The sequence below is a fragment of the Miniopterus natalensis genome, chromosome 13 (genome assembly GCF_054644295.1).
Source record: "Miniopterus natalensis isolate mMinNat1 chromosome 13, mMinNat1.hap1, whole genome shotgun sequence".
NCBI lineage: Eukaryota > Metazoa > Chordata > Mammalia > Chiroptera > Miniopteridae > Miniopterus > Miniopterus natalensis.
In genome coordinates, this window is record NC_142093.1 from 51,989,284 (window position 1) to 52,002,515 (window position 13,232).

The 13,232-nt window shown below is 39.2% G+C and overlaps 1 protein-coding gene across 5 annotated transcripts in view; it reads right to left on the reverse strand.

The window, feature by feature from the left end:
• REV1 (REV1 DNA directed polymerase) overlaps window positions 1-13,232 on the reverse strand; it is a 68,087-nt gene that overhangs the window by 17,225 nt on the left and 37,630 nt on the right. For 2 of the 5 annotated variants that reach the window (XM_016209660.2, XM_016209664.2), the window contains 4 exons: window positions 10,142-10,250; window positions 5,323-5,451; window positions 2,956-3,110; window positions 540-659 (listed from right to left, as the gene is read on the reverse strand). In XM_016209660.2, coding sequence (XP_016065146.2) covers window positions 540-659; window positions 2,956-3,110; window positions 5,323-5,451; window positions 10,142-10,250 — 513 coding nt within the window. Of the gene's footprint in view, window positions 1-539; window positions 660-2,955; window positions 3,111-5,322; window positions 5,452-10,141; window positions 10,251-12,107; window positions 12,293-13,232 lie in introns of those variants that run through there. The other 3 variants (XM_016209665.2, XM_016209666.2, XM_016209661.2) reach the window with 3 other exon arrangements.

Consider the following 13,232-nt stretch of genomic DNA (forward strand, 5'->3'; position numbering starts at 1 on the left):
TCAGTGGTTAGAGCGCTGGCAGGTGGACTGAAGGGTCCAGGGTTTGAGTCTGGCCAAGGGCACGCACCTCGGGTGCAGGCTCCACCCAGTCGGGGCATAAGCAGGAGGCAACCAATCAATGTGTCTCACGTTGATGTTTCTCTCTCTCCCCCTCCCACTCTCTCTAAAAAGCGATGGGAAAAATATTATCCTCAGGTGAGGATTAAAAACAAACACTGTTAGCCCAGCCGGCAAGGCTCAGCGGATGAGCGCCAACCCAGGGTCCAGGAGATGGCGGTTCGGTCCCCGGTCGGGGCACATGCCCGGGTTCCAGGCTCGATCCCCAGTCGGGGGCCTGCAGGAGGCAGTCGATCGATGACTCTCATCAGTGTTTCTATCTCTCTCTCCCCCTCTCCCTTCCTCTCTAAAATCAATAAAAACATATTAAAATAAATAAACAATTAATTCATGTTTTAGAATAGAGATACACATTATAAAACTGTTGACACTGATAAATGTTCCTAATAAACAAATGTTAAAAAGAAAAGGCCTGTAGTTACCTGGCAGATTAGTAACGAGCTGACCTCTGATAAAATCATCGACCTCTTCCGGTTTTAAGTGGTACTGGCCATCCGGTTTTGCTTTCCTAGTTGCCATTCTGGCCAGGAGAATATTAGAACCTACAAAGCAAACAACAAAAACAAAAGTTGTTCAAAAAGTATTCACCACAATTATTTTTAAAATTCTTAACAAAAATACCTACAGACAGGTTACTGAGCAAATTTCTAAAAACAATAAAAATAAATAATTTGCAATTTTGATCATTTTAAATACAGTATAAAATCAGCAAAATTTTGTTAAGTATCACAGATTATAACCAACATGGTTACTGGACAGAGGTTCCTCTTTGTTCCAAAACAAGCATCACTTCAACATCTCCTACCAGGTAAAAGAGCAGAGAAAGCAGTCCAAATGACTGTGATTCATAGGAAGCTGAGGGCCATGATCAGAAATCAGTTCATTTTACCAACCAACAGATGCAGACAAGGCAGGGAAATCAGGCCAAACGAATTCTATCGGGCTGGGAAAAAAGAAAGCCCAAAGAACCAGAAGTCTCAGTCTATGATCAGAACATGTGCAGTACAAATTGAGGGCAGGAGAGACTGAGAAGCAAAGAGGGATACTGACAGTGAGGCCCGGGGTGTGGATGTGAACACGATACCAAAGCAGAGCATGAAGAGGCTGCTGGGAAGGTATCAGGGACCTGAGAAACTAACATGTTAGATGAATTTGTAAGTAAATAATGACATCTCCAAAAATTATGGAAGGCTTATATAAAAGACAGGTCTTAATTTTATGGAAAACTTATGTAACAACTGTGTGTTTTCCCAGGGTAAATATATAGATATTCATGAAAAGAAAAAGTTCTAGAAAGTCACACCAAAATGATAAAAATGGTGAGTTCTAAAGAAGAAAAGGGGGCCAAGGAGAGGAAGTATCACATGGGAATTTTGTTTTAATTATGTGCTTGGACTTAAAAGAATGTATTCATATCGTCACACTTGTAAATTAAAAATACGTACAACAAAAACAAAAAAACACACAACAAAGTTTGTGCCCAACACTGGACTACACAAGGTAAGTCCTAAATGAACAATGAGAAGGATCTGCAGGCCAAACACCAGGCAGGCTAGCTAGTGATAGAGGGGTGCTATGAATGTATTCACCATGGTTTGTATCGTATGTTATTTGACATGTTACAAATCTTGCTGGGAGGGGAGAGACTGCCTTCCCAGGGACAGACACTTTCTAAAGAGTCAACACTTCCTTGAGAACACGCCTCCCGCAGGCAAGCCAGCCATCCCCAACAACCATGTTCTCATCAAACTCACACACTAAGCCAGAATTTCCCCTGCTCTACATCACCCCAGAGCCAGGTACCCGGCAAATAGAGATCACACTTGCAGCCCTAAGACCACTGGAATTACCCAACATCACCAGTCCTGAGCCATGTGCTCTGCCCTGTCTGGCGTTTCCTGAAGAAACACCAGTAAACACAGGACTAGGATTTCCCCTCACTCCCTTTTCTTCCTCTAGACCAAACGCTGGTGCTTCCCCAGGGGGTTCTGCATGGTAGGGCATGCCCCAGGTCCTCTTGGGAAATGTTAAGTCATAAAATCTTCCTTCATTAACACTGGCCTGTTTTATATGCATAAATTAAAGTCCCATGGGTACAAATGAAACAGGGAACTTCAGAGGAAGAAGTGATTTTGAATGATAACGGAGAAGTAATGACTGAAAGTGACCATGGGAAGCTAAGAGAAAGTTCTCCCTCCCTCTCAAGCTTGTGGCCCACAGAGTATGGCAGGGACAAACTGGATCCACTTGAGAGAATGACAAGAAAAGAGGTGCCTTGGCAAGAGGTACTGAGTAGGTTCCGAGAGGAGGAGGTGACTCAGGGAAGGTTAGGTATGAGAGAGAGGGTTCCAGAGGGTACAGTGGAGAGTCAACAGAAGGATAGATGGTGGGAGTTAACTGAGGAAACAAAGGGCAAGGCTTAGAGATCAAACAGGCAAATGGTAGGAGAGAATGAGACCATCACTGAGGGCACCAGTCAAGAGGTGACTGCTGGAACTGTGAGTGAAGAGAGGCCAGCCGAGCATCCCAGGAGGATGCTCTGAACTTAACAACACTGAGCTCATACACCCGCCCCACACTGCTTTAAACACTGCTCTGTGCACTTCTGAAAAAAGTGTAGTTTACAAACACTGAATTCAATGCTCCCATTTCTGAAGAACAAATAAGAAACAGTCCAACTTGCATATTTCAAGATACTTTCAACTGTTTACTTGCACTTCCCACACTTTTATCTAATGTACTGCACAACTTTAAGCAATACTGAGAGCTGTTCTAGAAGAGGCCTGTGCAGTAAGGTAACGAGGAAAGTGAACGAGAGGAGAGAAGTTGGATGCTAACCAATCCCAACAGAGGCAGCACAGTTAGTCTGGTCTTTGATCTCCGTGCGCACAGCGTTTGCAAATTCATCGGGAGTGAGCCTGGTCTCCGCGAGGATCTCAGTGATGTCCACCAGCGCCTCATCACAGCTGACGGCCTCGATCTTGTGCGTGTAGCTGTCAACAAAAAGCACAAGCAGTGAGGCACAGCCACGGCCTGCCACCTGTCATCACAAAGGTGCAAATACAATCTTTCCATGGCATCCCCCTCCAGCACCTTCTTACAAGGCTTAAGAGGATAAAAAATCAGCATTTTCATTTAACTGGCCTAAGTGCCACTATTTAGTCACCTAACTTTTAACTGTAAAGTTAACTAGTGTTTTCTCTTTTTCCACGTTATCTACCAAAAACACAGCAGAAATTATCATTCCAGTCTCTCTATACTGAGAATACCTTTGCGAACCTCTGAATACTTGAAAAGTAATGGGTAAGAACTGTCAACATTTAATCTAAAAATTTTTCAGACATGGTTTACCAGGGTTCTTAAAGAACAGAGAAATCATACAAATCCGTCACGTAAGTAATCAATGCTCTCCTAAACAAAAATGCCACAATTCCACACCATTCACTGTAGCAGGCCTCAGACACAGTGTAGGATGGCCAATCACCCCACAGGCCTGTCTAAAAGGACACCTTTTACATTCCCAGCATGCAGAACGACTTTAGGTTGTTTTTGGTCACGATGTATCCACACAAAAACCTTGCTTTAATTATCTAAAGAGGAAGAGGAGAGTTGCCATGTGGCTCCCATGCTAATTAAACACATGGACCACAAGTGGGAGGAAACCAGAGAGGCCTCAGGACCAAATGTATCTTCAGTAACCCACCTGGTGATGTGCACTAGGAGGCACAGACCTCATCTGTCACCTACTCCTTCCTGTAGGTAACAAGTCAGACTAACTAATGTCATATTCATTCAGAAAGGAGTGTTTCGCTTATGCTAAAATAAGGGTGACCTCTGTAGGAGCAGAAGGGCATACCTGACTTGAGGAACCTGCTGCAGAGTAAAAGCTGCCCTGAGGCATGGTGACTAGGAAGCTGAGGCAGGATTTCCAAGGGGCCGGAGGAGGCTATCACTGATTGTTTTCCTCAAATAGCCACATGCCACCGAAAATGTCTCAACAGACTAAAATTCTATCAGGACTAGTACATGCATGGCCGGGAGTTGGATCTGGGACCCAGAGCTCAAGAGGACCACTACTCAGCTGAGTCATCCACTCCCAGCCCTCATTAGGACACAACTACTGACCTCAGCTCCAGACCAGGATTAAAACGCACACTTTTCACTCGGCAATCCCAACATTCCCGTATTTGGGTCTTAAGGACAGCTGTGATCACACCTGGGGCTCATCATTCAGCACTTAGTCCTGCATACTGATGTCAGACAACTTCATCTGCCCCTTTATATTTTCTCTCCTGCTAAAGTAAGCTCCCACAAAGGCAGAGAGACTGGACCTCATTCCTCTCTGTAGGACTAGCAGCATCAACAGCTGTCTGTATCAATGGATACCCAATAAACGGGAATTCAAAACAATGCATAAGAAAGTCAAGGAAGACGTGAACACCAAACAGAAAGTCCATCTCCTAGAACATCAATACAGCCCAAGGGTCGACACACTCTGGCCCATGTCCAGATGCCCGTTTTGGGAAATAAATGTAGCGGAACAAGATACCACTTGTGGCTGCCTGCACGCTACACAGGAGAGGCGAGTGTTTGGGACACAGACCTTACATGGCCCATTACAGAGAAAATGTGCTGATTCCTGCTTTAGAGTACATATGGTCTGGCATATACTTATTTTAAATTTTGAGTTCTAAATTAATATTAAATATACCTACACTGTAAATGTTTTAAAAGTTAATCTTTTCTCAAGTCAACTAATCAACCACCTTGAAAATATTACTAAAACTAACTTATAGAAACTAAGTTTTGGCATAGACAAAGGGTTTTAGAGTGTCTCTACTTGTTAACCAGTCATTTCTAATTTTAAACAAAATGATTAATTCTAATGTAATAAAAGGGAATAACCAGGTTTTATATTCCAATCCTTCATCGGTCTGGTCTAGAGAACCACTGACTCCAGGTTATGCACATGTAGAATCAGATTTTACATCTGACCAAGTTTAGCAGTGCAAAAAGACTGAGCTACCGACTACTGGAGCTACTCAGAGAAAGGAGAAAAGGCTGTCATGCTGGGATGCTGAGGAAAGGCTTCCTAAAAGAGAAAAAAAAAAACTAGCAAAAGCAACTCTGACAAACTGAAAGCACCTGGACTGTTTGCTATCAGACAGAAGGAAAGCAGACATGCAGTGATATCACATACTGTACCTTGCCAATGTCTCATACATTGTGCGTGCAACTTCTTTATATGCATGAAAATCGTACGGAACAGCTTGAAGATTAGGACAAAGTTGTTTAGCGTACCCAAAGAACATTCCATTCTTAATACCAACTTGTCTAGAGAAAAAATATAACACAAGGTTATACTAAAAAATATTAAATGCAAAATAAAGTATCAAATACATTGATACCATATCCCATGCCACTAAAATACCAATTTTCATTTAACTCCATTCTCATTAGGGGTAAAAATAAGCATTAAAAAATATACAGGTTTGTTTTCGACAAAAAGGAAAATTACACAATTGTCTGATTAGTGTAAATGACATGTGAAGATGTGCCAAAACATGTTATCACAAGGTATGGCTCTTGTCTGCAATGGAAGATTTCTCCTAAGACTCAGACCTCTCCTCTGGTCCCTTTGCAGAGATGCCAGCTGCCATATGCTGGTGATGTCACAACCACCAGAGTAGGAATGTGCAATCAAGGAGATGCTTTCTTCCCCTGATACAGGAATGATTTGGCCAAGGCTCATCCCCCAAAGACAAAATATAAACAAAAGAACTATACAAAACAGCGCTTTGTGACAAACAAAAATGTACTAATCCTACTTCCACACAGTTCCCAACTGACCAATTCCATGCTCCCCAAGTGCCACACAGTGGCTGTGATGCCAACAACACTGTGTGTGGCAGGACATCGGTCTTGGCAGGAGCCAAGGGTCCAGAGCTTTGAGGGACCTAACTGAAAATGGTAAATTTTAAATCTTTTGTATGTCTCAATGCCACACATTACCATAAATAATTGGAGCCTTCTCACAAAAGTATAATTGTGGAATTATACATAATTAGTAAAATTACATTTTACTACTCTGCAATGAATCAAGAAAAAATATTCAGGTAAAAACACAAGCCAATAGTAGTAAGCAATGTTTTCACCAGATTACCTACTCCTATGGAAATACTTTGATGTATTTCCATAGGAGTATGTGCTTACTTAGTAGGGAGGTGTGCCCTGTTTTAGGAAACATATAGTCTTTAATTACTCACAGGCCTCTGGCACTCTCCCCATCTCAGACCACCAGTGAGAGCCAAGAAAGAAAAGAATCCTCCAACTTACTCAGAAAAAATGCAAAATCACATGCTCTTCTCATATATACAAAAACAGTAATAAATTATCTAACTGCAAAGCCCCTAGTAGATGAGATATCTAATAGAAAGGAGAAATGACCATAAAGGAAGTGATGAGTGACAAACAGATGGTAAAACAAATTATTTCATTCATTCCACAAAATTTTGTATCTCAGGCATTCTGCAAGGTGGTGGGTAAGAGATGGTGAATAGAACCAGCGTCAGGAGGATCACGAGGATGTCTGCCCTCACCCCTCAAGGACGGATTATAATCCATGTACCTTGATTAGTACGCTAGGGAAGTACACATACAGGGGTGGGTAAAAGCAGGTTTATAGTTATGAGTACATGAAACAGAGTTTATTCTCGTAATATTATTTAGTAGTGTAATATTTCTCATACGAACTGTAAACTTACTTTTGCCAACCCCTATATAATAGTTTAGAAGTCTACACGGAAGCACATTAATAGTGTAAGACATTTTCAATAATGCTACATGTACAGGTTCAGCATATAAAGCTAAACTTACAAAGGTAAGTATTCATTTTTAAAGGAATGTATCATATAAGTCCTATAAACACCATATTCTTACATTTACAATAATTTCATTTTTAAAATTTTCATTACACAGAAATGTTCAGGGTGTGTTACTTAGAAAAATAGAACACATCTCCTCATGCTCACGCACATTCCCATCCTGAGACAAGTGTTTAGGAGCCACTAGACACTGTAAAGAAGCTACAAACAAAAAAGGAAAACCCAGGTTTCCCATAACCAAGGGAAGCAAAAATACCTTGAGTCAATGGTTGAGAATGAGGTTTGTTTCATGTAAAATAAATAAGCAAAGACAATCACAAAACAGTCTGCAGTGACTCTTCACTACAGTGACTCCTTTCTTATTCCTGCAACTAAGATTCTGCACAGGATACACATCAAAGTTCCTGTGTGTGTGGCAGTAACAGCTTTTCCCCGTTCTCACTGCAGAGATCATGCTCTGTCTTGCAATATGCTACGCTCAGACAATTGTTCTTGGTGTTGGATAGGCAATATAAAAGAAATTAACCACTAAATCACTGTCCATTCGATATACTAAAAGACATCCATATCACTACTGAGAAAAGCAAAGGGTCCTTACAAAAGTCCATGGAAGCAGAGGTTAAAAAGTTATTTGATCTTAAAAATCTATGATTCTAGGATATTTGTGTATCATTATGTACTCATCCACATATCCATCTTCTCACTGACATACAAAGCTTGTTCTTTACAGTAAGTATGGGAGAAACTACTAACAGTAAAGCATAGTCTGACCGACATATACACAGTCTACCTTTCTGTGACTTCTAACAGCTCATGTGCATGTTCCATTCTTTGCTGATTCCATTATTAATCTGTCTACTGAAAACTCACTGATGCATAAAACTGGGATAACCATCCCACAGTCCAGTCCCCACTCCCAACCCAGAAATATCTCTGATGCAATTGTGAATACACTATTAAAAAAATCTTGTCTGGCCAGCGTAGCTCAGTTGGTTGAGCATCGACCTGTGAACCAGGAGGTCACTATTCGATTCCCCTTCAGGGCACATACCGGGGTTTCGGGTTCCATCCCCAGTAGGGGGCATGCAGGAGGCAGCCAATCAATGATTCTCTTTCACCACTGATGTTTCTCTCTCCCTCTCTCTAATATCAACAAAAACATATTTTTAAAAAATCTTCCCACTTCAAGAAAATATTAGGTAGCCACAACAAAGGGTAACCAAAAACTGTTTTCTGGAGACCTTTATTAGCAATAAGCCATCGAGAAAATGGAAAATTACAACTAAAAGTTGGTTTTTCCCCAACTTACACTCAAATTCATTTTCATCACTGTCTGCATCTCCTTAAAAAAACAAAAATCTGCCATTTAAGTGTCACTTAAATGGTTTGCTACATACCATTTGGCCCTCATACACTGTCACCTCAATTGTTCAGTAATACACTCAGCCTGACAATCGCTATCAGTGATACAATACAAATGCACAATCCAAACCCAAACAGAAGCCTGGAGTCTAGACACAACTGTGGCTACGGGAATCCAGAGCCACTAGGAGCTGGGAACACTCCTACCCTGGAGTCAGCCTCAGCAGCCAATCCAGCATTCTGCTTGAGGGCACCGAGAAGAGAGATCCTGCAGAGGCAGCACAGAAAGGGTGGAGCTTTCACTGCAAAACCAACAAAACCAGCAAAACCCAAAGTCTGAGACAGTCTTTGGGCTTCATCACACCATCCAGATCCGGGACACAACTATCCAGTCATCAGAAGCACAGTCACTACTCAATAACTCAGTCAGGGGAATAAGACCGGCCTATTGGGCACAACATGAGATCAGCTATAACTTACCTTTACAAATAAAAATAGGCCAACAAAAGGCATCTGTAGTGGACAATTAGTTTTTTTACTAAACTAAGTTTCAACTCGGCTACATTACCAACAAACAATAAAAAAAATTAAAATAATTTTGTCAACAAGAAAGGCAAAGTTAGTTTGGGAGTAAAAGTCTGACATGCCACAAGTGGAAAATAATTTAAAATAGTTTATAATTATGCTTTTTTTCTTAAACATCCTTTTATAAAACAATTGGAAAATTTTAAATAAACTATTTGTTAGATGATGAGTTAAAATTTTTTGTTCAGATTAGACTTGCTTAAATAATCCCAACTTTTCATCAAGACCAAAAAAATGTTACATATATCAGATGGTTATCATGTACACTTGAAACTGGATCTGAATTTTAAAACAAGTTTGAATGACAAAGCCATAAATATGCTACCTAACTTCTCTCTCTCAAAAAAATACTGAAAAATATAACTGATGTAAGACTCTGTTTTTATACTTTTTAAATTAAATACTTCAACACTTGACAACAACATGTAAATGCCTGCTGTGTTATAAAGGTAAAAATATCTGTGTTTAGTTATAAAAAAGGAAACAATTAAAGACTGCTCTTTTTAATTAATCAATTCATTGTTACTCCCGCTACTTTTACAATTATTGTAAGAGATTATTTTAAATGACTGATTTTTTTTAAAGTATGAGAAACATATATAGTATGTCCGTTTCTTCTTGTACTGAAACAGCCCATGGTAATTAGGGTTTAAGGTTACTGTAAGATAAAGATCGACACACAAAGTTGGCGCTAACAAGTGGAAACACTGACTAATATAAGTGAGATTACTGGGTAAGCCAGTATGGAATTACTTACTTTTAACTTAACAGGCAGTCAAGTTTTAACATAATTTTAAAAAGACACTGAATTATTAAGGGTTTAAATCACAAGGTATTTTTATTAGCTGTTAAAGGAATGATTAGAGTAGAAGAATACTAAAGCCCTCATTCAAAAGTATCTAATTCTTCAATTCCATGCTTCGAAAGACAATGTGTTAAAAATGACAGTGTCCAATTCCTTTTGTTTTCCACTGTAGGACCTATGGGTTCATCAGGAAACTATTTATTAAAAGTTATCTACATTTTTAAGAGGGGGAAAAAAGAAACTGAAGGAATTAAGGCTAGAAACATTTCTTTCCGTAACACGTCTATAACATTTTTAAATCACAGTCTGAATCCACTTGCAAAGATTATATAAAAATAATTAAGTAAAATTAACCATCCCAAGTATTACACAGTTAATTTCTACGTACCTGGCTTCGTAACTACAAGATGCAATTTCAGCCTTTGACAAAACAGAATCAATTCCATTCATTTGTGCAGAATCTTGATTCTCCCACAGCGATGAATCTGGAATATCTGCTTTAAAAATAAAATTTAATGATTATATGTTAAAAACTGGTTTTCATTCAAGAAATATACTTTCCATTCAAATAAATTTATAAGTAAAAGTAAATTTATACAAATTTATAAATAAAAAATGTATATATAAGTTTAATAAATTCCAAATATAGTTTTATCTCCACTGTTATTTATCTCTTTATTTAATAAAAGAAAATCTGTAACTCTAAAATAGTTTGCTTCCATTAAGTTCTTCACTAGCAGTCAGATAAAAATTAGAACAAATTGAAAGTATTCTGTTTTAATAATAATTTGTAAAAAATAATCAAAAGCTAAATACAAAACATCCCCTGACCCCAGTCCCTTGAGATGCACAAGAAGGAAACATGACCAGGATGATCAGCCCTCCCCTCCTACAGCCTCAGAAGGACTGTGCAGCTCTCTGTAATGGGAAACAGTTAAGGGAAAACATAAATCTCTCCAAATGTTCTTTGCCGTTTGCTAAAAGAACTATCTGCAAAACTTAAAACTAATTAACATGATCAACAAACATCAAATTCCTACAAGTTATTTGATCAAACAGTAATTTAGTAGGTCACATACCATAAAGTGGTTTCATCCAAAATTTAAGATTTTTCTTTTGAACATACATCAGGTAAAAGAGCTTCACAACATTATCCCCCTTCCAGGAAATTCTATTTTTTGTTTAACAATGCAGGTTCAATTAAACATTAAGTGTGATCAGAATACCAACTGCTTTACAGAATACAACTCTAGCCTGAATAGTACAGCTCACCAGTATTTCTTCCTATCCAAACCAAAGTGACAGTATTACACGTGAGTATAAAAGTACAGTCTAGGGAGCCTGCGAACCACAGCCACTTCACTTCCCTTAGACCACCGTCGGCCTCTCTAGTAATTGTGAAATAGGTGAAAACACAACTTCAGTTACAGGTCTCCTGGATAATGCTATAAGTTCTAATAAGAATATGCTTTAAAAACATAATTCTAAAAAAACAGTCTCAGCTAGTTCTATTATGAACAAAAATACCATTAGTTAGTAAAACAAGACCAATATATACCACTTCAGCTAATTCTAGACAAACCTATGAGTACACTGTAACAACACACAACTCACAAACTCAGCATTTCTCTTCGGTTTACTTCAGACATAATTTCCATGAAAAAATCAGTCACATTCAAGCATCACCAGAAAAACATGGCAAAGTGTCTGGCTTTGTGGGCTAAAATGACCGCTCCTCGTTCAACTCCAGTAAACATCTTTTTACAAACTATGCAACCCACACAACCATTTCTGGATCCCGGCACCCATACATGCAAAGCATAAATGCAAACCAAACTCTGAGGTCTGGCATCTTAATGAGGTCAAATCCCACTTACATAAAAAGTAAAAACAGCAGAGTATATAATTTGAGCTATGATTTCTGATATATTGTGACTAACAGGCTATACTATGACAAACTAAGGACAGAATGCAGAGCAGACTACTTCTGAAGGGTTGGAAGATTACATAGCAGCTTTAACAGTCCAATACTCTAAGCTGAAAATCTTTAAGAATTTCAGGATTTTGAGTATCACAGTTAAAGAGGCTGCTACTAAACAACCACCACAAAAAGCTGAAGCTTGAACAGCCACAACCAGCTGCATTTCAAAGGTATAACCATGAGTTATGCATTAAAAGTTGGGGAATTAGATGACTTATATTTGAAGGGCTAGTTAAATAATCTCAGATACCCGTCTCGAGAATTACAGAAACCATGCTTGAAGTGAGAGCAGTATCTGAGGTTCCTGCGCTCCCAAGGCCCTGCCTGAGAGGCAGCACATGGGGTTCCTCTTGGCTGGGCTGGGCTGGCTGACCTTTTCCACAGTGCAGCAGAGTACGTGGATCCCTCCACCAGCGGAGTGAGTTGCTTCAAGGGAGATTCAGGGAAATGCAGGGACACACTGTCCTCACTGGAGGGCAAAGTAGAGAACTGCTCATCAAAACTTGACAAACTAGACGGGCACATGGAGAATGTGGAGGAACGGTTGGAGAAATCAGAGGCCAGGACCCAAGTCTGTGAAAAAGAAATCGCTGAGAATAAATCTATGGCTAATACGATTTTTAAAACTGTTGTTCTTTAGAATGAACACTGAAGTTGTTGAAGGGACAGGAAATATCTGCATCCTGGAATCCAGGGAGGGATAAAAGGCCCCACCATGAAATCTCAAGTATAAAGGGATCCCAGATAATGAGGGTCATCAATGAGAAGTGTCACTGCTGAGCATCGCTCAGGAGGCAGCTACCAAAGGAAGCCACGATGGAGAGCCCTGCTTACGCTGTCTGTTAGACAAGCGTTTCTGAACATGACAAATAAGAAAATAAAGCTTTTACAAAGGGCTAAAGATGCTACTTGGTCTAATACTTTGCCTTGACATACAAGTCAAAACATTAGAACTGAATTTTTTTTTAAAGTTAGTGTGCAGAAGCCAAAGATTCTCATTCCTAACTTGATACTATTTTTAAATTTGGTATCATATCTAAGGACCCAGAGAAAGAAAGATAGGAAATAAAAAGGAAAGAGGAACAAAGGCATTGATAAAACAAGTTCTAAGTGCAAGCTTAGCTGTAACCAAACTTATTATAAAAAACAATCTATCCTTTTTATATGTGACAAATATTTTGGTAAGCTCTTAATGGGTCAAAAGGCTTAGGACATAAAAGTAAATGACATGAAGTTAAGAGAAAGAATATAAAATACAAAGCATCATATTCATCTTTTCTAGTGACAGGAAAATCTATTTTTGACAGTTTTCAATGGCAAGTGAAATTTCCATATTTCTCCTAATATTTACCTTCCAGTTTACCACCCACACTAGAGGTGGAGGGGATGTGAATTATATAAGGTCATTACAATGTCATGAAAATCCAGTGGCTAAACTGATGAAGACAACTAAGTAATCAATGACCGTAAGTATTTTGTTAATAAAAACGGTTTATGG